The sequence below is a fragment of the Hibiscus syriacus genome, unplaced genomic scaffold (assembly GCF_006381635.1).
Source record: "Hibiscus syriacus cultivar Baekdansim isolate YM2019G1 unplaced genomic scaffold, ASM638163v2 tig00112864_pilon, whole genome shotgun sequence".
Taxonomy (NCBI): domain Eukaryota; kingdom Viridiplantae; phylum Streptophyta; class Magnoliopsida; order Malvales; family Malvaceae; genus Hibiscus; species Hibiscus syriacus.
In genome coordinates, this window is record NW_024063414.1 from 915,789 (window position 1) to 940,671 (window position 24,883).

Below are 24,883 nucleotides of genomic sequence, written 5' to 3' on the forward strand. Positions count from 1 at the left end.
GGTCAGCTTATTAGATTGGGCTACGATGGCGGGCTGTGGAGTGGGATCCTTTCCTATGACTTACCTTGGTTTGCCTCTTGGTTCAAAGAAGAATTCTGAGGGTATGTGGGAACCGGTTGTTCAGAATTTTTACAAGAGATTAGCAGGCTGGAAAGCTAATTCTCTGTCGATGGCTAGAAGAATAGTGCTGGTCAAGTCTGTGTTGTCCAGTTTGCCTATGTTTTACCTCTCAATTTTTAAAATTCCAGTAAAGGTCATGCAGAAGTTGAATTCCTTAATGGCGAATTTTATTTGGGGTGATGCTTCAGATAAGAAAAGGGTTCACTGGGTAAACTGGAAAACGGCCTGTCAACCATTGGACGAAGGGGGGTTGGGAATTTTAGACCTGAGGTTGATCAATAGAGTTTTGCTTAGGAAATGGGTATGGAAATTTGCAAATGATAAAAATAGTCAGTGGAAAAAGATGATTTGCTGCAAGAGCAACGTTAGTAACTTGTCTCTCTCAATAACAAAGGCTAATTCTCCACTTGATTCATGGATTTGGAGAGCAATTCTTAATAACTATGTCAAAAACGATGAGGTTGGGGAATGTTTGAGAGCTAATTCAAAGATTCATCTTGGTAATGGCAGATCAATAGTTTTTTGGTATGATGTGTGGATTAACGACTCAACCTTAAAATCACAATTTCCACGAATTTTTGCCTTATCGGTTAATAAGCGGGGGACAGTAGCTAAGTTTGGTGGTTTTGAGCAGAATGGTTGGGTATGGAACATTCAGTTAAGAAGGTATTTACTTGATTGGGAACTGGATCAGTGGATTGCATTAATGTCTTTGATTGAAAATGTAACTTTGTCGGATTCTGTGGATGACTTTCTTGGGTGGTCGGGGAAAGGAGATGGTATGTTTTCGGTCAAGTCATGTAGGATGTCTTTTTGCAGCAGTTCAGAAGCTACGTTCGAGTGGAATAAGTGGGTTTGGAATGGTTTGGCTCCTCCAAGAGTGGAAACGTTTCTTTGGCAGCTGTGTCATGGTAAAGTGGCAGTTAGAGAGGAGTTGAAGAAGAGAGGTATTCCTGTGGAAGACGGTCTTTGTCCACTGTGTCATTTGCACGAGGAATCTGTTGGACACCTTTTCTTCTCGTGTGGTTGCAGGGGAGTTATGGATCAAATTCCTTAGGCTATGGGAAATTTCTACTGCTCTACCTCAAGACCCCATTTCAATTCTATGATCTTGGTCGTTTCTAAGGAAGAATTCTTATATTTGGAAGTTCATCCCGAGGGTTGTCTTATGGTCAATATGGAAGGTTAGGAATTTGGTTGTTTTTGAAAATTGGAAGGTCGACACTTCTTCTTTGTTCTTCCTCACCAGATTTAGATTGGCAAAATGATTTTTAGCTAAATACCCTTTGGTTCGTATCAACTCGGATATCTTAGTTGGGGACCCTACAATTGCAGACAAGTGTCAGTATTCTCATGTTCTGGAGAAGACTATTTGTTGGACTCCACCGCCTCTAGATATGTTCAAACTAAACGTTGATGGGGCGGTAAGAGGGGATAGGTTGCAAGGTGGTATTGGTGGTATTTTGAAAGATTCTAACGCTATTACCTTAGCCACTTTCTCAATACCGGTAGGGCCTGGAACTCCTATTCTAGCAGAGTTGAAAGCTATTAAGGAAGGGATTGTGTTTTTCTTTTCATCGAAATGGGCTAACAAGGGGAAATTAATTATTGAAAGTGACTGTAAATCAGCAGTGGACTGGACTTCTAATCAGAACACTACACCAGTTTTTTTTAGTTCCATGGTGGAGGAAATTGGAGCGTCCATTTCGGCTAAGGATATTGTTCTGAGATGGATTCCTAGAAGTTGCAATGTGGAAGCTGACAAGCTAGCTAAGGAGGAGATTGGTTAATTGCTTAAAGTATAGTGTGTGAATGTTTCGTGTTGGTTTCCTGGAGTTTAGTGTGTCACTTTTTAGTAGAGGTGCTAGATCGGTTCATGCCAGAAAGAGTAGAGGCCTCTATTGAGTTGTACAGGGCTGTTTGGGTAGTTTTTCGTGTTTGGTTTTTTGGGAAATATCCCTTGGTTGTATTTTATGTAATTTATTATGGTTTAATAAATTTTAAGGCACTCTTTTCCCTCCTCCGCTGATTGAGGAGCTTCTTTAAAAGCTCTTTCAATCAAGAAGGGGGTTTTTAATGAGGCCTTCTATTCCTATAAAAAAGAACATATGCTCGAGCATAATATTTGAACTTACAATGACCTAAATTGTTATCAGACCAAAAAAATTTGAAAACATGTGATTATCCTTCTTTAGTTCGGCTCTACTTGATTAAATATTTAATAAATTCTTATATTTTTAAATTTAAATATTTATTTTTACATGAACCAAAATACTATCAGACTAAAATATATCAAATATATAAAATGTTACAGGGGCTGGGGCTGGGGCCCCTTTAGGACCCAACAGAGCTCCGCCCCTGGCTCAGCTATTTTACAGATATTTAAAGATGAACTGCCATCATGAACTGCACTCAATGCATAAGGCCAGTGACTTGTGTGCGTAACAAGCTTACAACAGTTAAAATACAAGGCAAGCGATTCATAACATTTTTGGAAGTAACTAGCCACAATAGTTTAATTGATTTTACCAACAGTTAATGACTAGTAGGCAGGCATCCCCACTAGTTTCATAAAAAAGAGAAGAGTAGAGATATCAGGATGTAAGGCATTGTACTGCAGAAATTGGATTGGAACAACATACTAAGAAAAGGACCCTAAAAGGATAGAAGAAATGAAGACTTAATCGGTCCGTAAATCATGCAGAATACGAAAACTACTACGACAGCATTGTTGAGGTGATGAACAAACTGAAGAGAGCAAAACTCCATTATGTATATTGTGGTTTTTAATGAATCCTAAGGCACTCTTTTCCTCCTTCCGCTGATTGAGAAACACTTAGTGTTCCATTAATCATGAAGGGGGTTTTTAACGAGGCCTACATTCCTATCAAAAAAAAAGTAGAAGAGTGACAAAGGAAAAAAATAAAGGGTTGCTTTAAAAAGCAAGAAGTTTGTATTAAGATGAATAAAGCCACTATGTTCACAATTCTCAAGATGGTAGCCAAATAAGATGCAATTCAAAGTCCATTCTGATAACAGAATGAATGAATACCTGTTGTTCTGTAACTTGCAGAAAAGCAATAGTGTAATATACCAATTCTGAAATATTATTTGCAACGACCTACATGATCAAATTTATAAAATTATAGTCAATAATCATAAAATAGAAAATTAGAAATAGTAATTAAAGACAACAGACATAGAGTCTTCTAACTTTACCTTTACCAATTTAGTGCTACCCACAATAGTCAACAGGAACTCGAACAGCTGCAAGTTCAAAATGCAAACAAAAGAAGAAGAGGTAGGGATGAATTAAACTAGAAACAACTGATATTTGAGCACTTGACAGAAAACCACAATTTTAGATTTTTAGGAGAATCCAAAATTAAACACAGCTATAAAAACAAGTCCATTACCACTTTCTTCAATCAAAATCAACAGTTAAAGTTTAGAACATTTGCTGCAGCTTTTTATCACATCCATCTAAATACAACCTTTTCATTTTGGGCCACTAATATTACCTGAACAACGAAGGAATCAAGACTTTTCTCTGCACCATCAGAGTCATAACTGCCCTCATAGGGATCCTCGGTACCCTCAATTGCTGATCGTGTATATACTCTCAGAGATGATACAAAAGTCTGCCATAGTGGCTCCACAATAACTGCAGAAATGGAACCTCAGAAAGTCAACATTAGTACTAAAACATCAAAACTAAAATTCATAAAATATGCTAAAAGAAATATATAAAGAGATATGGGCCAACTAACCCATAAATAAGCTCTCAGTGAAGCTAGGAAAATTCTGAACAAACTGGTTCAAGCATTTCAAAACCTGGGAAAATCGAGTTATGAGGAAAGAGTACAAAACATGACAACGGATGGAGATGCAAGCATAATACCAACCTCCATTCTAGTGCTCCAATCATCAGAATCTTCAGGCTGTACAGGATGTTCCAAAATAAGAGAGAACTGATCTACCCATGGTTTAAGCATTGGTTCCATCAATGCATTAGCTTCGACCTGAACAGAAATATCTTAGTTCTGTTTAACACTTCAACAAAATTAAACTAATCATATATCAAGATCCGGCACAAACAAAAATAGGTTGCATAAGTGTACCTGATATACACCACTCATAGCCCCCAACATGGAAGTGCAAGCATAAACAATAGAGAGGGCTTTTGTGCGCAAATATTTGTTATAGATCTGCAAAAGAAAGTCTTATCAAAATGTAAGGAGTTTCTATTTGATTTCTGTGCAACTCATAACAAAAGAATTTTGAGAATGGCTGTATCACTAATTTTGGTCAAATATGATAAAATTACATGCTTGAAAATTGTTGAATTTGTGGTTATGATTGCACATATAAAGCATTCTTCGGACAGCAACTGCATCATGTGCAATCATAAAATGAACACATGCTGAGCTACACTAATACCACACTTCCCCAAAAAAAAAAATTGATAGAAGTAGGAGGCCTCATTAAAAACCTCCCTCTTAGTTGGCTCTTGAAAAGAACACTTCCCCAAAATCCTCATCTCTAAAGATAAGAATCAAAATCATATGAAATTAATGAAATACACACAAAAAATAAGAACAGACCTACTCTAAAGCTACTATTAGCGCAATGAAAGCAAAAGAAAACTGACCTGAGAAGAAGATACAATGGTATACAGGCGAGGGAAGAGGACGGGTACTAATGTTGGAATTATTGTATCGTCCAAATCCCCAGAGAGAAGAGCCAAGCACCTAAGACCACCATGCACTACAAAAATTGGGAATGGTTTAGGTTTAGTCCAATGAATCCAAAGGAGAAAATTAACATAGCCAAAAAGCTTAAAAGAAACTGAAAATATTTGATACTTTGCTAATATAGATAATCATTAGAAATAATCATGAAGGGGGTTTTTAATGAGGCCTACTATTCCTATATAAAAAAAAGATAATCATTAGAAATAAGTATAAAGGCATGATGATTGGTCACAAAAGAATCGACACAAATAAACTAAGGACCCAAGAAGATAGAAGGAAAAGAGTTCCTACCACAAAGGAACTTTGATAAAACAGGGTTAAAAAATAATGAATATAAGACAGAAAACAGAAAGTAATAGATAATCAGATTAGAAGATTTATTTCTATACTAACCTCTTTTTTTTTTTTTTTTATAGAAGTTGAAGGTCTCATTAAAAACCTCCTTCGTAGTTGACTTTTTCGAATAGGAAAAGGTTAACCAGCGGAAGGAGGAAAAGAGTACCTCAATTTATTAATAACAGAAGCATATATTATAAGCCTTTACAAAACAACAAATACTTGGCCAATCCTTGCCTTAGCTAACCTGTCGGCTTCCCAATTACAACACCTAGGAATAAACTGCACTACCAAACCCCTGGACATTACATAAGACTTAATTTCCTTGATTAAATTACTAAAAAACACCGGAGAGAGACTGGGTAAGTGGACCCACTCCACTACATTCTTGCAGTCAGTTTCCAGAATTAATCTGCCCTTTGAAGCCCAAACAGAGGAGTAGAAAATGTCGACAGCCTTTCTAATAGCTTTCAACTCTGCTAGAGGGGGTGGCCCTGGCCCTGTGCTTTCTGAAAACGTCGCTAAAACGAAACCGTTATGGTTTCTGAGGATACCCCCAATGCCGCCCGTCATCCCATCCTTTTTGATTGCGCCATCGACATTAAATTTAAAGAAATCAGCTGGTGGAGGGAGCCATTTCTGGACAGACCTATTAGTAGCGTGAAGACCCTTGAAACCATCTGCTAAAGTAGGATCAGATATTATCAAGTCCACCGGAATCTGCACTTGATGGAACTTTACTAGAAACCATTTAACTAGCTTGAACTTTACGATGAAGAAAAGTGAAAGTCTGTCCATAACCATTTTATCGAAAACAATAGAATTTCTATAATTCCATATCGACCAAAGAACCACTGCTGGAACTAATTTCCAGATCAGTGAATTAGCCACCAAAACAGGCCAGGAACTGAGAAGGGTAGAAATATCCCCAGGCAAAGCTGTGCTAACGTTCCACAAACTGAAAAACTTATACCAAATCTCATGAGCCACTGGGCAGACAATAAACAAATGTTGAACCGTTTCTACACATAATAAACACATCGGACAAAGCTCCCCATCTGATAACGGGACCCCCTGTTCTTCAGCTGGGACTTAACTGCCATTTTTTAATGAGTAATTTGCCATAGAAAGGATTCGATCCTAGGAGGGACCAAACCTGTCCATACACAATTTTTCCAAAGAGGATTACCCACCTAGCCTTTACCAATCGTCCTTCTACATGAGCCGACAGTAAACAAACCATAGCCCTTCCCTGTCCATGATAAAAAATCATCCACTTCCTCTAACAACTGAAAGTTGTTCAATTTGATCATTAGTTCCAGCCATTGTTCCAACTCCCAATCACTTAAATTTCTTCTTGTACGAATATCCCATGTCCATCCATTCGAATCATAACTTCCGAAATCACTTACCCATCCCGATTTATTCGTTGACAACACAAAAATTCTCGGAAACTGAATTTTCAGCGGTGAAGAATCAACCCAAACATCATTCCAAAAAGAAATTGATTTGCCATTCCCCACTTGGATTCTAGAATGAGATCTTAGCCTCTCACCAGTCGCATCATTCTTCAAAAAGCTATTAACAATTCCTTTCCAAATCCAAGAGTCTTGTGTTGAATACGCACTACTAACCGACATACTATCGATGTTATGTTTACAACAAATCAAATTCTTCCACAAAGTATCCTTTTCAATAGCAAATTTCCAAATCCATTTCCCTAACAGAGCTCGATTAGTTAGATTTAAATCTAAGACCCCCAAGCCTCCTTCATCTCTAGGACTACACACTGTTTGCCAATTCACCCAATGAATGCGCTTCTTCTCTAAACCGTCCCCCCATAAAAAACCAGCCATCAACGAATTCAGTTTCTGACTGACTTTATTCGGAAGTTTGAAAATTGATAAGAAAAAAATCGGCAAAGAAGTCAGGACTGATTTTAAAAGGACCAATCTACCAGCCATTGATACTGCCGAAGCTTTCCACCCTGCTAATTTACTATTAAACCTCTGTAGAATTGGTTCCCACAAAACCTCTGAATTCTTCTTAGCTCCTAACGGCAAACCTAAATAAACCGTCGGGAACGAACCAGCAGAGCAACCAATGGAGTTGGCCCAATCTAAGAGTGTAGGTTCTTCAATATTAATCCCATATAAATGGCTTTTCGATAGGTTTAGGTCCAGGCCGGCCATCAAGCTGAAAATTCTCAAAATTCGCTTAACATTTCTGATTTGCGCAATGGAAGCACTGCAGAAAATTATCAAATCATCTGCAAACTGAAGATGCGACAACTGACAAGAATAAGCTGACCCTCCAACTGTAAAACCATTAAAAAGTCCCATATTTACCGCCTTAATCAACATTAGATTGAGTAGCTCCCCAACCAGGTTGAACAATATTGGAGAAAGGCTGCAACCTTGTCTTAAACCTTGAGACATCGGAATCTCCTTTGTTGGGGTACCATTCAACAGAACAGAAACCGAAGCTAAACAAGCGATGAATCCTTCATCAGATAACACACTTAAAACTAATAGATCCTTATGAAAAGGGTTAGAATAACCGACAATAAAAACTAATTTATTACAAGGCATCTAGGCATCTAAGTAAACCATCTAAGATGTGACGATCAAACCACTGAAACATGAGGAAACATTAAAGGTTAATTAACAAAGCAACAGGATTAATTAGTGGATGAAAGCTCGATTTGTTACCTCCATTCAAGTCACTTTGATCACCAATCAACTTCAGGAGGAAGTCCAATAAGTCTAGCCAACTTTCTGGCCAGTCATAGACTGCAATAGATGCTATAGCCATACTGATTGCCGTGCAAAGTTTCCGACTAGGATCATCTAAAGTTGACAAAAGAAGTCTGCGGATAACTGCCTGAAAATATAATCATGATGGATTTAATATAAAGGTCGACAGGGTATACTAAACACAAAAACATAAAGTAGCAACAAATATAGAGATAGAAAAGAAATCATATTTTTAAAAAATATGGAAAGAAATATGTATAAAGCATACACACATGTATGTTATTTTTTAACAAAATGTTTTCCAAAAAAATTTCACGAAGAGGCTATTTTCCACCAATTAACCGAGGCCTAAACTATGCAAGGATTCAAAATTAAAGTACATGAGAAGTATATAACTAAAAGAAAAAAAACTGTATGATTTTTAATTCCACAAAAGAAAATGAAATGGTTTACAGAGTAAGAAATAAATTGAATTTTAATAGTGCCGTATTTCATTATGTACCTTCTCATCACTTGAAACAGCAGGATGTTGAAATGATTCGTCACCCTCCTGCCAATGCTTTTTGATGAACTGCTTCAAAATGAGAGCAGCTAGGTAGAAGGTGTTAAAGATTCACAGGACTAAAACCCTCACATTGTATTAATAGAAGACAATCTAGAGATGATCATGAAAATTTAACCCCTCTTTTTCTTTCAAATATCAGGAAAAAGAACGAAACAGCAAGACTCCGTTTTTTTCTCTCTTTCTTCTAATAGTAAGAAGGAAATAAGATGTTCAGGAATATAATATGCAGACCTTTTATGCAAATGAAACAGAAAAAAAATAGACTAAAGAAATATTTGACAGTTTATTTCCAAGTAATGGGTGTGAAATGAGTGAATCTATCACTAGGAAATCAAATGAGGATGTATTGGAACTCATTAACAAATATTATAAAAGATAGTCAATGGCTGTCCCTTTTTCCCATATATATGAGGTAAGGGGAGGTAAGATAGTAGGCTACCCCCAACACTAGGTTGAGAGCAGCTTCCGTAAGAGACCTCCGAATTATGAAATACCTTCCGTGGGACTCGATCCCACGACCTCAAGGTTAAGAACCTTGTGCTCTACCAACTGAGCTGGATGGTCATTTCATAAAAGATAGTCAATGAATCAATTAAATAAATTCAAAAAAGGATATCTGACGCAGTCCAAATGGAAGAACTCTATTTGCAACAACCTTCGATAATCCCTTGCCAAAACCTTTAGATCAAGACAAGAAAAGATAGCAATAAAAAACTCTATAATACACGAGAGAAATAATATAACTAAAAGAGGGTATTAAAAGGGATTTAATATTGCCATCCATGACCATGATTTTTCATCTCTATAGAAGTTGAAGTTACTTTCTAGATTAAGAACAAATCAAAGCTACTAGGATGTTAATAAACACTTTATTTTTATATAAAAAAGCGAGTAAACTGGAGAGAAACTTCACATTATACACACATAGGTGCGTGCATATGTAACCTGACATCTTAGTTGTGACTTTGAGACGCGGAAATGTAACTTTTACATAAAACAAGCTATCATACCAAGAAGCAAAGCTTGAAACAACTCAGATTTAAGAAACAAAATGAAGTCATTTTCTATTCTAAAATCAATAGACAAAAGTACCTGTCATTGTTGCCCTTATTCAAGGTTTGTATTTGATTTTTTACAAGGTTGTTGCATAGATATATGGACAAGAGGCTTTACAAAAAGTAAGCTATCATTTATTTATAATTTATATGTTGTTTTGGAATTCAATTTTTTTCCACTTTCTATTAAAAAACAAACAAAGAAGCACCTATCAATCCGAGCCTCCATTGCTTGCATGTGAAAGCAAGGGAGTTCATTTATTTTTAAGAAATTTCTTTTCAATATCTATTGGTTTCTTTAAACCTATAATCGTTTGATTGACTGCACAACGTTCTCAACTCCTTTAACTTATATCTAGAGGGGAAAAAACAAAAAGCAAGCAACAAAAGATCACTGGTTTATAATTACTGCCATTAGAAGTAGTTTTCTAGGTTCTATTGGTCTGTAGCGTTTTTATAAAAAAAAATTATGAATTATGACAACAAGTTTGACAATTAAGTCTCTATTCCTTTTTTTTTATAGGAATTGAAGGCCTCGTTAAAAACCTCCTTCTTGATTAAAGGATCTTGTAAAAAAGCTCCTTAATCAGCGGGCTTAAGTCTCTATTCCTCGACACTTGTTCTTCTTAAAACCTCACTATAAAGCAAACCAAAAAGGAAAAACAAGTTATGATTGATAGAAAATGAACAAAAGAATCAAAATGTAACACTAAGGGTAATATCATCATGCAGTTTTCTATCCACTAACGTTTCCTTAATAACACTTAACAAAAACGTTGTTCTTCTTCCGTATCCAAACGCGATTATCAAACCAACTAGTAACGATTAGATAGTTTAAAATTACAACGAAAACAGGCGAATATCAGGCATTTCAAAGGCAAAGAAGTTAAAGAGAAGAAAATGAAGCGGGAATTTTAAAAAGAAAGACAAAGGAACCTGGTTGAAGAGCGGCTTGATCAAGGGAAGCTTCGGCAAACGAACGGATCTCCTGATTAGGATCCAAAGTAGCAGATAAGCAATTAATTAGCCATTGCTGATCTTCATCCACAGCTACATTCGCCATCACTCCAAAAAAAGAGAGGCAAAAAGAACACCTAAATTTTCGCTTTATTGATATTGTTTTGAGCTCTCAAGTCTTCAGTTCTCGTTCTTTAAAACATATAAGCAAAGAAAATAAGGAAAGCAAACTGACTCGGGTGTGAATAGTGGTAAAATTGGAAATTCATTCCATGTCTGGTGCTCTCCAGCGGATATTTTTTTAGGGTTTTGGGTTTTTCAATTTCATTAAGGTGGAAAAAAAATAAAAACATTTTCTATTCTCCAGGCCCAGTTCATATTTCTATAATATAAATACTTACTCTCGGCCTACGGTCCAATAATGCTGGACCTACCAGCAAATTAGCCCTGGAATTCTCGTTTTAGCTCTTAAATCGTCTTTAATAAAAACTATCCCTTAAAATTTTATTTTATTGTTATTTTGTCCCCTTTAATAAAAATGGACAACTAACATAAAAAGTTTCGAATTTGAGGATGTGCCTAGGTTATATATGGATCCACCGCTGGAGTGAGATAAGAACTATTGGTTTGATGCTCGTGTGTGTAGTCTACAATGATTATAAGATAGTATATATTCGATAGGCTCTCAAATGTCATTGCATATGACATACTCGGATCCAAGACCCTTTAGGAATAACAACAATCTTTTTTATCACTGAAATCGTTTGATTCATGCTACTTAACATATATCTGAATATAAATATTAACGTAGAATTGTGATGGGTACAAATACTTGCTCAGAGAAGTAAGTAGAGTACCTGTCGGGCGAAGTAAATTTAAATTCTTTCCAGCCGATGTTCAGCCCTTGCCATTTGAGTATCCTCCCGTCGGATACTCCGACGTAGGGCCCTTCGTTTTTACAATCGAAGCCGATGCTTTCCGGGCCGCTGGCTTCGTGCAGATGCATCTGGTGGTAATTTGCGGGAATAGGAAGTTGTTGGTAGGATCGTATAACGTTCTCTAAGAGATAAAATACGACCGCAAGAAATTTAACTGAGAAAATATAAATTTTCATGTTTACAACTTTGAACCGACGTTACAGGTTTAATTCATGCAAACACAATATACTTGGATTTGAATTTACAGCCCTAATAAGCTAAAGCCTGCAATGGGACATATATAGGCATGTAAATGAATTAAACGTTTAGCGAACCGTTCATGAACCGTGCGGCGGGAAATTCGTTTATGTTCGTTTATTTATTAAATGAACGAACATGAACAAGATTTTACGTTCGTTTAATTAAATGAACGAACACGAACAAAGGGCTCGTTCGTTCATTTACGTTCATGAACGTTCGATTATATGTTCGTTTATTTATGTTCATTTATGTTTGTTTATTTATATTCGAACAGAGTGCAAGTTGAATATGTTACAAAGATTATTGAAGTTGTTTGGATTTCAAGAAGATTGTTTTGTTGAACAAATTAACTTTAAGACTTTATTATGTTCATATAACTTATTTATAATTTATGTATGTTTTTTATCGTATTCGAACAAATTAACTCTAAAGTTCCAGGTTTATTAATGAATTTTAAGTTGTTATTCTTGTTGTTTATTTTTTTTACATTCATTTGTTGTGTTCGAATAAGTTTATTTTTTGTTTTCGTTTATGTTCATTTATTATGTTCGCTCGTTTGTGTTCGTTTATCATTTAAATGAATGAACATAAACAAACTATATTCCTTAATGAACGAACATGCACAAAAAAAATTGATCGTTTATGTTCGTTTATTTATTAAATAAACGAACATGAGTATACCTCCGTTCATATGCGTTCGTCGTTTAGAGGCCTAAATATATATAGGGGAGGAGATACTCATAAATGAACTAATAGCTTACTGGCTTTTCTTTTGGGGTAAATCGTGTCTTGAGTCACCCAACTATTCTAGTGATTTTGTTTTGATCATTCAACTGTTTTTTTTTAAATTCATACCTAAACTTATGTTTTTCTTATGTTTTGGTCAACTATCGTTAAAAAATAAATAAAACTGTTGACTTGACATTTTTTCAACGATGGCATAACATTATCTTATGATGATACATCAATATTACTGTTAATTTTTTTAGACGGGTGAAAAAAAAAGAACAAAAGTGTTTGTTTAGTGATGATTATGAAAAAGAAATAGTTAGATAACCAAAGTGGAACTACGAAGATAATTGAGTGACTATATATCTATTTTACCTTTCCTTTTAATTAATGTGACCAAAATAGAAAAGGTCACATAACTTAATTGTATGTGAAGAAAACCCTACCGGCTAATGTCCCACACAAGTATCACTTTGCCTAGTTGCCAACTTGCCATTACCATTACCATTTCCATTACCCTACGCTGTCCTTTGACTATAAAAACCAAAACTAAAAAAAATACTTGAGCTATGTGTTTTTTCAATTACCCCAATTATTCTATAGTCAAACTAAGTATTTAAATTATTATATACAACCACTTTAAATATTTTAATTATTTTTTAATTAAAAAATCTATAAATTATACTATTTTTTTACTTTAAGCCTGTAAAATATTTTTTATCAAAATAAATACCTAATTTTATATGACGTGTTAATATCTTATTGATAGAAAAATAATTTTCTAATTGAAAAAAAATAGATAATTGATCATGGTGGTTTTCAAGCGATAGTTTTCTAGATTTTACGAGCTCAAATTAAATTTAAAAGGAAAAAATTGGACAGATTTGGTTGTGGGAATTTTTTTAAAAAAAATTTGGCCGACGAAAATAATAAAATTAATTAATTTCTTATTAATAATACAAAAGACAAAACTGAGGGTTCAGAAGAAAAATATAGAGCAGACAGTTTGCTAAAAGAGAAACTTAAATAACAATTTTTTAGATCTCATTGTGAATTATTGGTTTAAAATTGAAGTCTGCATTTATTTTCTTATGAGAGATTAATGCATTAGTTATCTTTAAAGCAACTGTCTTCCTCGCTAGAGGTATGGTATAAAATTATTTAGGGTAAATTACATATTTAGTAATTAAATTATCAGTTTTAGTCTTATTTGGTATCTAAACTTTCATTTTTTTCAAAATCATACCTAGAGTTTAGTTTTTGTTTCATTTTAGTACCCTATTCAAAATTTAACATTTAAATTTGAAATTTCTTTTGAAAATTTAGGTACTAAAACAGAACAAAATTAATAGTTTAGGTACTAAACGCGTTAAGTTTTTAACAATGTGATACTAAAATGAAACAAAAACTAAACTTTAGGTATAGTTTTGAAAAAATTGAAAGGTACTAAAACATGCCAAAATTGATAGTTTAAAAACTAAACACATAATTTACCCAATTACTTATCATGAAATCCTTATTGCATGTTTAAATTTATAATTGATCATTCGGTTTAAACTAAGATAATCAATGTAATTAATCATTTTAATACCACTTTTCATTTTCTTTTAGAAAAGTATTTTTAGTTGACACTACAAACGCAACTGTTTAAACTCGAAATCTTTATAACGAACATCACTCTCTTTTTTTAACATTGAGGTCGCTCAATAGATATGATTCAACTTCTTTTGTTCCTAAATAAGGTGAATTTCACCATGGAATAACGTTAGTAGCTTCAGTTTCCTCTGCCATACTAGCAGGCATTAGATAAGGGAACCAGGAAAAGAATAGCATTGGGAGCTTCACCCAATTACTTGCACGAGCAGTGTGATCCGAAGATCATTCATAGGGATGTCAAGGCTGCAAATATACTTCTTGATGATTACTACGATGCCATTGTTGGAGATTTCGGATTGGCCGAGTTGTCGGATCACCGAGATTCACATGTAACGGCAGCTGTTAGAGGCACTGCGGCCCATATGGTATCAACACTTCCCAACGAAATCTTCATAAGCAGGACGAGCTTCTTCCTCCTAGTCAATTGATTTGATATACTGAATCAAACCCATTTTGTCTTTGGATTAAAGTTTTGATTTTTTTATCCAAAATTTTCTCGGGAAACAGTCCATGCTTTGTTTTTCAATAATGAAACTGAAAGAATATGTTTGATTAGTTATTCGCAGAATAGTATACAGTTTTGATGAAAAATACTAACAAAATTATCTTACCTTTTACCAAATATAATATTTGTAAACAATAGCATTTGGAAGTAAAACTGGGCAATTCTATTGTAGTTGCAGAAGCTCTTCTGCCGGTACGATCGATGATTCAACAGCTTCCAATACCTCATTCGGGCCAAGTTTCAGCCGCTAATCGGTGAAATTCAGGGAAGGATCAGAATTATTATGAACATGAAAATGTCAAATCCATCTCGACAAAGAAACTTGAGAAACATGTGATCAACAAGGGTCAAAGCAGAAATGAAAGTTCAAAAGAAAGTTGTTACGAATCATGGAAGATAACAGCAAGCAGTCGATCGCAAATCAAAGTTAAAAAAACACACAGATATTTACGTGAAAAATCTTAAAACCACAGACTAGGCCTAACAAAGTTCATGTCACAATCTCTAACAAAAAAGTCATTTTCGAAGCAGAGACAAGGAATACATTTTTTTTTCTCTTGCCAATGTGGGAGGGATGAATTTAGCAGAAAAATGTCAAACATCTTACAAGAAAATTGCCTCTGGTTCTCAAAAGCCAACAATAGCATTATCCATTACAGAAGCCTTCACCACATACATAAAGACTGAGAAGCAAACACATCCGACATTGCAACCGCAGCAAAGGAACAACAAACCGCGAGTTTGAAGGTGGAACATTTACGACACCTGAATCCACCATAGTTACTTACAGAGGTTACAATTTGTTCTTCCAAGTCCTTGCTAATCTACAGAAGATTAAAAAAAAAAGCAAAGAAGTGAACATTGAAAGCCAGACATGATCAAAAGAAGTATGTGTTATCTTTAATATTTCGCCAATGAGCTCGACAACGAGGGTTGTTCATCGAGCAATGTCTAGGCTGCCACCTGCAGCATATATGGTGTTTCGAAGTTGCAAAACAACAAATTCTAAATTGGCAAGGTTCAGGATTCGAATCATGATTATAACACGGAGATGATAGCTACTGGTGTTTGACCGCCACAGTTAAGCTCAATTTTTCTGGATTGAGGTGCATGTTTGCAATTGTATCATAGGATTAGAGTTCTACTGGTTTCCTGGTAATAAAATACGGGTTAAATTCTATCATTAGTCTCTGTAGTTTGTACTAGACTTAGTTATGAATTTGGCACTAAAAACCACCAAATTAGAGTAAGAATACTAAAATTTCAGGATAAAAATTGACCCGATTTAAGTAGACACGCAGTCTATGGACAGAACTTAACCTAAAATATAATAAAAACAATCAGAAAAATCTCCTCTTTAAACTACAAGGAAGTTTCAGAAACCACCAGAAGCTAATTAGCAAAGCAGAAAAATAATAATTAAGCCAGTACCTGAGCTTCAAAAGCTGAAATCAAGAGACATCTTTGGCAATGGCATGGAGCAAGAAAGCAGCGGAGCAAAGAATTGAAGCAATGGAAGCGAAAATTCCCAACCCAATCATCATAGAAATCCCAGCTAGCCCCAAATCCATAAAGCACTGCATGATCGACACCAGCATCATCATGATCCCCATCCCCATCCCTTTCCAATTTTAATTAGTTTACTTATTTTTGAAACAACACCGGAACCTCAAATCGGGTTGCTGATACTGTGTTCGAGATTAGAACGCCTTCTAGAGAACAGTGTTTCTCTGTCGTTAATTCCTAAGGATAGTTATAGACCTCTAGTTTTTTATCCACTTTAATTTGATTTAATATATTTATCACTCGATTTAATTATATTTTAAAGAAATTTCACCTAATTTAAAATTTGATCTAATATTTAGAATAAAATCTCACACCTAATATAACTAGAGTTGGCAAATGAGTAATTCAGATCGGATTTAGGTCGAATTATTTCAGGTCGAGATTATATTCGGTTTAATTTTATTCAGGTCGGATCGGATATGATTAGGATTTAGTTCGAGTGTATGGTAAATTCGATCAAGTCGGGTATCAGTTCGGGTGGATCAATTTAAGAGTAGGGTGCTTATCAAATGGGTTATTTTTCGATTCATATAATATCAGATCGTTAAATTTTTAGTCAAGCGTTGGATTTGACTGTTTGGGACCATTTTATTGATCTTTAATTTAGAAATTTTTATTGAGAAACACATTATAATTGAGTTTGTTACGCAAGAGTAGTAACTACGTATCATTTTTTAGTAAAATCTCTTTATTTGATATTTGTATTTTATGTTAATTTATGTTTTATGTAATATATATATATATCAAGTAAACCCTAAAAACTAAAATTTATCTCATTAGTGTGTCATTCATCTCTTTTCTCTTTCGTATTTATTGATGGGCGGTGAAATTAACTTTAATATTGATTATCGATTAACGATATTATTTATTTTCTTTTTCTTTTCTATATAGTATCTTTTTTATTTTTAATAAGTTTATATGTGTTGTACGTTTTCATCTGTCTTTATGGCATATTTTCTTATGTTTTTTTTGCATGTTTTTCGTTTCTTTGGCCATTTTTTATTTATCTTTTTTCTAAGGGTTGATTTGACATCGTCGTGACTGATCAATATGACGTTTATTTGATATATTGTGATATTCCCTACTTTGGACTCTCGGATTGGATTTGGATACTCGATTTGCGTTCGTGGATTTTTTTCACGTCGTTCAAGTATGATTTGTGATTTATCGGTAGTTTTTTAATAACTTGATCTCCTTTTATGATTCAGTTGTCGATGCGATCAGATCTGTTTGTTTCTATCTTTGTTCGAGTTTCTTGATTATATTTAATCTTTCCTTGTATGGTCTTTATGTGAACTTACGTTATTTGTTTAATTTAAATGATTATAGGAAAATTTCCTAATTATATGCTTAATTTACGATTGTAAATATTTATTGTAATATGAGATATTTCCTATTTTGAATAAAATTAGTTGCTCCTATAAAAAATGATTTTATGAAAAAATAATTTTTTCCTTTTAAATTTAATTGTAATATATTATCTAAATTGATGACAATTGATGTTTATCATATAAAACAGAATCTTAGGTAATAACTTTATTTTATATTTTTTTAGAAATTATTGAATCAAATATAAATATAATCTTTTAAACGAAAAAACTATATTAATCTATTATCAAAAGTTGATATTGATATTCATTAAACTATTATCAAAATTGATGGTTAACAAGGAGTATAATTCAAAAGGAGAATAAAATATGTATTATTTTACTATTAATAACTTTGTCTATATATATATATATATATTAACAATAAATCATTCATTCATTTATACTCATTTATCAAGTTGAAAAATCGGGTTAATGTTCGGTTCATATCAAATTTGGATAAATTAAAGTTAGATTGTTTTTTTTTGTTTGAGTTGTTTTCAGTTCGAATTAAATTTGCTTCGGACTAAATTTCAGTTCAGATTGCTTTCGGTTTGGATCAAATTGGATATAGTTCCATATTGGGTCAGTTAATTTTTTGATTGAGTATGGTTCGGGCTTCAGATCAAATTTGATAATCATATTTGGATTGATATCGGATTTGAATAAATCGATTCAGGTAATTGGGTTTGGGTCAATTTTGCCATCTCTAAATATAACACATATAAATAAATATTTTTTATTTTTATTGGATAAAATATAAATTTAATTAAAAAATATAGAAAAATATATCATATTATTAGATTTGGTCTAGTGGTTTAGGTGTTTCTAACCTCTTTTGACGGCTTTAGTTTCAAATCCCCTCTACTACTTTAATTCCTTTTTTTTTCATTGATTATATATAGGCATGATCCAATTATATTGTGCAAAAATCTTTTAGTTTCACACTTTTTTTAGAATGGTTGAATTAGAGAAATTAAAAACCGAGATTAACATTAAAAATTAAAAAGATATTTATTAGAAAAAAAAAAGAATTAATCTCAACATTTGATTTTTCTCAATTTAACGATTCTAAAAATGTATAAAACTAAAAGATATACAATGTTGGAATCTATGTCTCAACTTCTCCAACTTTCCTTTGGATTTAGGTTTGATACTCCCCTTGCTTTATTTTAAGGTTTTTCTTCCAATGATTAAAGAATTAAATTAATTGAGTAAATTAAAATCAATTTTAAATATACAAATAATAAGAATCAAATATGTAATTATATAATTTTTTTAATTATCATGTTAGTTCCTCCTTCAAATGTTAGCAATAAAATATTAATGGCATTTAAGTAGTTAGATGGTCTGATTAATAAAATTAAAAGATTGATAATCAAAATAAAATCCACTTATAATTCAGTGATTATAGGTGAAATTTTAAAAAATACCCCAAACAATAAAAAAATATACATATTTTGTCCTCGACATGTTTAATCAGCGGTGGTTCTCCAGTTCAAGTTGATTTATTATAGTACTTATTATAAGTAGTTTAGAATAATTTTTTGGGTAAAGTACATAAATGGTTATTCGACTATAAGATACTATTTTATTAAGTTATTCGATTATTAAAAGTTATAAAATAGGTATTTAACTATAGAGTATTGCTTTGTATGGTTTTTAACAAAAAATAAAGTCTTTAACGGTGGTACTAAAATAAAATAAAAATTAAACTCTATGTATGGTTTTGGAAACATTAAAAGCTTAGGTGTTAAAACATATCAAAACTGATAGTTTAGTTACTAAACATATAATTTATCCTAAAATTAAATAAAACAATGCAATATCTTGTATACTTTTACAATTCGTAAAAATAGTTTTAAAAATAAATTTACATTTTATGAATCACGTGCATGCATATGACTTTACAGCTTGCTGTCATCATAATTATATTCATTATACCTACAATCAATTTACAAAAAAAGGAGAATCAAAATACAGTTCCCTATGATGTTCATCAATGGCTATGTTTCCCAGGAAACTGTCCCACTAAACCTCAAAAAGCTTTTGACTTTCTTGGCTGTCATTGTGATTCCATCCCCATTTTAAGCTTCATGAAATCTCACACCAAATTCGATTGGGAAAAACTATAAATAAAATATCAAATACTACGATATTTTAGGATTCACATACCAAATATGATTCCAAGAACATCACTCTTTATCTTATGACAAAGCTCATCTTCTCCAAAACTCTCTTAAACTGAAAACAAAAAAATGACAAAGAGCTTCATTATCTTGATCTTGGCTTTACTTCTGCTCTCGAGTACTGCAAAAGCCAGGCCTCTTGAAGAGCAACGAGCCGATGATCTTCAGAACCTGCCATTTCCTTCGACAGTAAGTTAGTTTCTTTTTTCCGGGAAAATCCTGGTTTTCTAGGTGGGAATTTCCTTACGGAATTTCTCGTTCATGTCAACCATTTACAGGAATGGATGAGTTTCATTGATGGGCAGTGTGGAGGTTTAAATGATGAAGAATGTGTGATCAGAAGATCATTGGCTGCTCATACGGATTATATTTATACACAGGAAAATGATGCCCCTTGATCCTTTTTTCCTGTAATGTTCACACCTCCACTATTTTATAGATCTACATCTACTATAATTATTATCAGTTGTTAATGGATTTTGATTCTAACAGATCACGTGATATCATTCTGTTGTCTCCGCTCGTCGGAGTCGGCTTCATCTGAAGTAGTTAAACTCACCGGGAAACATGGTTTTAAGTTCTGAAGTTGGTATCTGAGGCTGATTAAGGGTTTAAAATTGCAGTAATGATTTTGTGCCGATTGTTGAGCACTTGCATGTTTTATAGGAAACATAAGGGTTTTAAGATGTCCCAATTATAGAGGCTTCCTTGCAAGGTTGCGGGAAAAATGATTTTTCCCATATAAAACATTTATCGTATTATTTTTGAACTAGACAAATACAAGCGTCCGTTTTGTAACATCCTATCCCGTATACGGTTTCATATATAAGGTATAAATATCACATCAAATGTATAAAATATATACTTCTCAAAAGTCGATAAAACTTTGTTTCATTTAAAATCGACATTTAAAATAAATAATCGCATTTAAAACTATAATATAAAATATTTAAAATATTATACATTCACCATATGATCAAAAGAGGTCAGGCATATTCGAATCAGAGCATCAAAATAAAATATATACATGCCAACCATGAATATAAAAAATATCAAAAAGATATCATATTAATTATGGACGTCTGAACTGGTCTGTCAAAATATAAGATGTCATGCTTGACTCCTTACTCTGTTGACTTCGGTTTCCCTGCTACTTGAACCAATCACACGTTAAGTATTCGACTTAGTGAGTCAACTTATAAAATAATTAACATATAAAATAAACATTTGTATATAACAACAAACATCTAAATAAATCATTTGTAAAATAAAGTAATATAAAATAAAAACAATTATTAAAATCCTTTGCTTTAAACTATGTATTAAATATGTACTTTTCTATTTTTATTTGTATTATTGCCCACTGTACTATCATGAGGAATCTATGGTACTTGAGTCATAGGAGTGAGGGCCTACTATAAATTGCATTACGTTATTTCACCTCGTGTATCATTAAGATACACAAGTCATATGAGTAACAATGTCGAATCATATAACATATAAAATATCTTGTAATTTGCACCAAATTGCTCCACCTCGACACCACTAAGGCACACGAGTCCTATGAGCAATCTATACTGGTGCAACTTGTAAGCTTGTATTTATTTGCTCCGCCTCTTGACATGCCAATTAGACCACTAACTCTCACTCTCATACAATGAGCCTCATTTTAATCTTATAATTTTTACTTGTAAGCATTCATGTAATTCAATTTATTAAGCATTTTCATAAATATCACATCAAGTAACTTATATAAAAAATCATTCAATACTATTTCTTTTAAAAAATACCATTATTCGCATCGAAAATCATATAATACTAAATACACACTCAAAACCATATAAAACCAGTAAACAAATTAAAATAAAAATATTTTATAAAATTACGTAAAAATTGTTTCCATTAGGAAATCTCAAAGTTGACTTATCACAATCTATCCTCATAGCTTATATATATATATAAAACAAGTAAGTTGCAATCACCTGGTGCCTTATTAGCTTGCCGTACAATCACCTTTATAACACTCGTATCATGTTCATTTTGATCTTGATTATAATCACGAACTATTCGATCATTGATTTCCAACATATAAACAATTCACATACATTGGTACTCATACTATTATAATAAACTTAAATTCGAATCGTAATTTTAAAAATTTGACTAAGGAACGTTTTATGCTAATTTCTACCTCGAAACCGAAATCGACCTTAACTTAACCAAATTCTCTTTTCAAGTCATTTAACTAATCACTTATTGCAGCAATAATTCCTTAAACTATTCAACTTTTCAAAACAACCCAATTTCAACTTCCAATCATCATTTCCCACTTTTCACTCAATATTTCTTAATTAGGACATAACTTTTACACTTTTGCAATTTCACCACCGACTTTCCAAAATTAGTCCAATTTCACATTTTAACATCGAATTCAACATTCTAACCGTAGAATAATTTCTCTTAAAATTCATCTCAACCTAATTGCAACCGGATGGAGACAAAACCAAATACTAGAACCACTTCACAAATAATGATAATATGGCACATACACATCACAACTTTGGCCAAATCCCCAGACAAAGAATGTAAAGATCAAGCATTCAATATAGATTTTACATTCTACTTCCAAAACTTAACAAACTAAAAGCTGAATCAGCATGCTGCACACACTATAAAACCTGCTTTCGAAACTCGAAAATACCACTCTATGGGAGACGGTATCGGTTTATGATTCGTGTGCTGTTGTCGACAATTAATATATTACCGGACTTCATTTACTTTCAATTTCACTTTTTGACCATCCATTTTCTAAAATTTCATTTTAGTCACTAAATTGCACTATTCCACTTTATAGTTTAATTCTCACCAAATTCTACTAATTAAAAATATCCATATAATTTTCTAATCCAAAACTACATTCCTTCAAATTTTTGTAGACTTCAGATTCGATCCGAATATCCGAAAAATAAACTCTTATGCAAACTCCATATAAAAAATCTGAAATCCACTAAAATAATTGTCTTGGCTGAAATACTTATTTACAAACTCAAAATATAACTTATGAAAATTTATAATTTTAGTCCTTTTACTTTTACAACTTTATACTCTAGTCCCCAAACTTTCAAAATTTTACATTTTATTCACTAGTCCAAAATTTGGGATATTACAATTGCAAGTAGCTTAGGCTATCAAATTCAGAAAGGTGCAGTAAATTCTACAATTAGTAAGGATTACAAGTATTATGATGGTGCCTTTCATATCGATATGAGAAAGGTATTAGTGTTGGAAGAAAATGTAATGACCTATGTTACAAGGAAGCTTTCGATTTAAGAAGAAAAATTTTCTTAATTATGAGTAAAAGTTAACATATACTGTACTTGCTTGAAGATAGTGACACAATGGAAAGGTAAGAAGTGATGGATCAACCGCAGTGATCATAAAGAAGGGAGAGATTGAAGTGTTACCCAAATTAAAATGTGGAAATTAAAACGAAGAGAAGGATAGGACTTCCTAAAGATTATAAGCGAGTTGTTAATTATGGACTAGAAAGAAGCTAGCGTAGAAATTCATACGTTACGTCGAAAATTCTTTTTGTATTAAAAGTTGTCAATTTTCAATTATTAATGGAAGAAGAAGATAACATAATGAATGCATGAATGCAAGGATAAAGTTAAAGTTTATTTTGTTAGAACTAAGAAACAAGACGATTCTATTGGTTAAAGTGACAAACCACTGGTTAAAGTGTCAAATCACTGGTTAAAGTTCTTTGGCACAATCATAAAATGGAGGAAGCTATTTGGGAACTCGAAGAAGATATGTATATTTTATTCATTTTTAATCTTTTAAATACAAGTGTAAAGTGTGTTAATTTTCTAGAAAAATCAAGACAAAAGCTCTCATCTTCCTCCTTATGATCGTGAGCTTCATTAGCTAAGAAGAAAAAAAAAAGGTAAGTATCCTCTGGTGCTTTCAATTGTTTCAAACGTTGATCTTTGGGGTTTCTATTGTTTATCTTCAGCTTAATAGAATATATGAGTTATATTCCTTTTCTGGGCTTTTTATCAATTTGATGCGTATGTTTTACATTCATAGTTAGTTTTGGAAAATCACAATAAATGAGGATGAATTTCGACATGAATGAAGTATTAGCTTTAAATTTCATTTTAGTCCAACTTAAATTCCATATCAAACTCCATATCAAAAATATGAAACCCACTAAAATAATTGTTTTGAGCTAAACTACTTATTTACAAATCCCAAAATATAACTTTTAAAAATTTATATTTTTAATCCCTATACTTTTACAACTTTACACTAATCCCCAAACTTTCATATTTTTATATTTTAATCACTAATCCAAAATTTGAGATATTACAGGTTTCGAGGCACAGGCCGCCGTGTGGATTCTCGGCTGGGCAGTCTTGTTTAGTACTTCATTTTGCCGCTTCCGGGTTCAGCGCACCTACAAAAAATAAATAAATAAAATTATGAAATTGCTTATGATGATCTTTATCGAAATGAAGAAAGATCTTGTGTGTACTTACAAGAAGCTACGAGCAAGGCAACGAGAAAAGAAGCAATGCCCAAACAAGCCATAATACAGAAGTCGATGGGAGTTCAAATATTTGTGTTTTGCGTATGCTGTAGATGAAACTGAGTTGACGAGTCACGAGGAATGGCATGAAATGGGGGATTTTATAGCAATTTGTGTATTGTGATCGTTTTCCTTGCCAGTTAGTCTAATAAAATGATACTAAATCCTTTAAACAAGGTCAGATGTTCAAATCCAAACACGGTTAGATGGATCGCATTTACCTCTGCATTTATACCTTCTTTATATCATCATTAGGAAGCTTGTATAAATAAATTAGAGTTAAAAACTGAATAATTACTATTCTGTAACATCAATTTATAAAAAAAATATTAATTACTGTTTAAAAAGGTTGAAATTTTTAAAGGTTTTACAGTGTTGGATGAAATGTGAATGGAAAAGATAATTTTAAACTTCTTTAAGAAGTTTATAAAAACATAATCTTAACAAACAAATCTGTTACTTTTAACCTTTTTACTACAACAGGAACTTTGTTTCTAATTCAAAGGAACAATCACCATTCTAAGATTCTACATTTTTTTCAGAGATGAAATTTACA

At 32.8% G+C, this 24,883-nt stretch overlaps 1 protein-coding gene and 1 long non-coding RNA gene across 3 annotated transcripts in view; both read right to left on the reverse strand.

The window, feature by feature from the left end:
• Window positions 1-10,747, reverse strand: part of LOC120184255 (importin-9-like) — a 28,777-nt gene extending 18,030 nt beyond the window's left edge. For both annotated transcript variants that reach the window (XM_039188762.1, XM_039188763.1), the window contains exons 1-11: window positions 10,523-10,747; window positions 9,148-9,209; window positions 8,469-8,561; window positions 7,922-8,093; window positions 4,772-4,887; window positions 4,242-4,328; window positions 4,026-4,142; window positions 3,891-3,954; window positions 3,642-3,784; window positions 3,340-3,387; window positions 3,173-3,241 (exon numbers count right to left, since the gene is read on the reverse strand). In XM_039188762.1, coding sequence (XP_039044693.1) covers window positions 3,173-3,241; window positions 3,340-3,387; window positions 3,642-3,784; window positions 3,891-3,954; window positions 4,026-4,142; window positions 4,242-4,328; window positions 4,772-4,887; window positions 7,922-8,093; window positions 8,469-8,561; window positions 9,148-9,209; window positions 10,523-10,649 — 1,098 coding nt within the window. In that variant the 5' untranslated portion in view covers window positions 10,650-10,747. The remainder of the gene's footprint in view (window positions 1-3,172; window positions 3,242-3,339; window positions 3,388-3,641; window positions 3,785-3,890; window positions 3,955-4,025; window positions 4,143-4,241; window positions 4,329-4,771; window positions 4,888-7,921; window positions 8,094-8,468; window positions 8,562-9,147; window positions 9,210-10,522) is intronic.
• Window positions 10,748-15,057: 4,310 nt separating this feature from the next.
• LOC120184326 lies at window positions 15,058-16,362 on the reverse strand. The gene is made up of 2 exons (XR_005522009.1): window positions 16,043-16,362; window positions 15,058-15,435 (listed from the first exon to the last, which is right to left on the reverse strand). It is a non-coding gene; the product is annotated as an uncharacterized LOC120184326 (long non-coding RNA).
• Window positions 16,363-24,883: the final 8,521 nt, after the last annotated feature.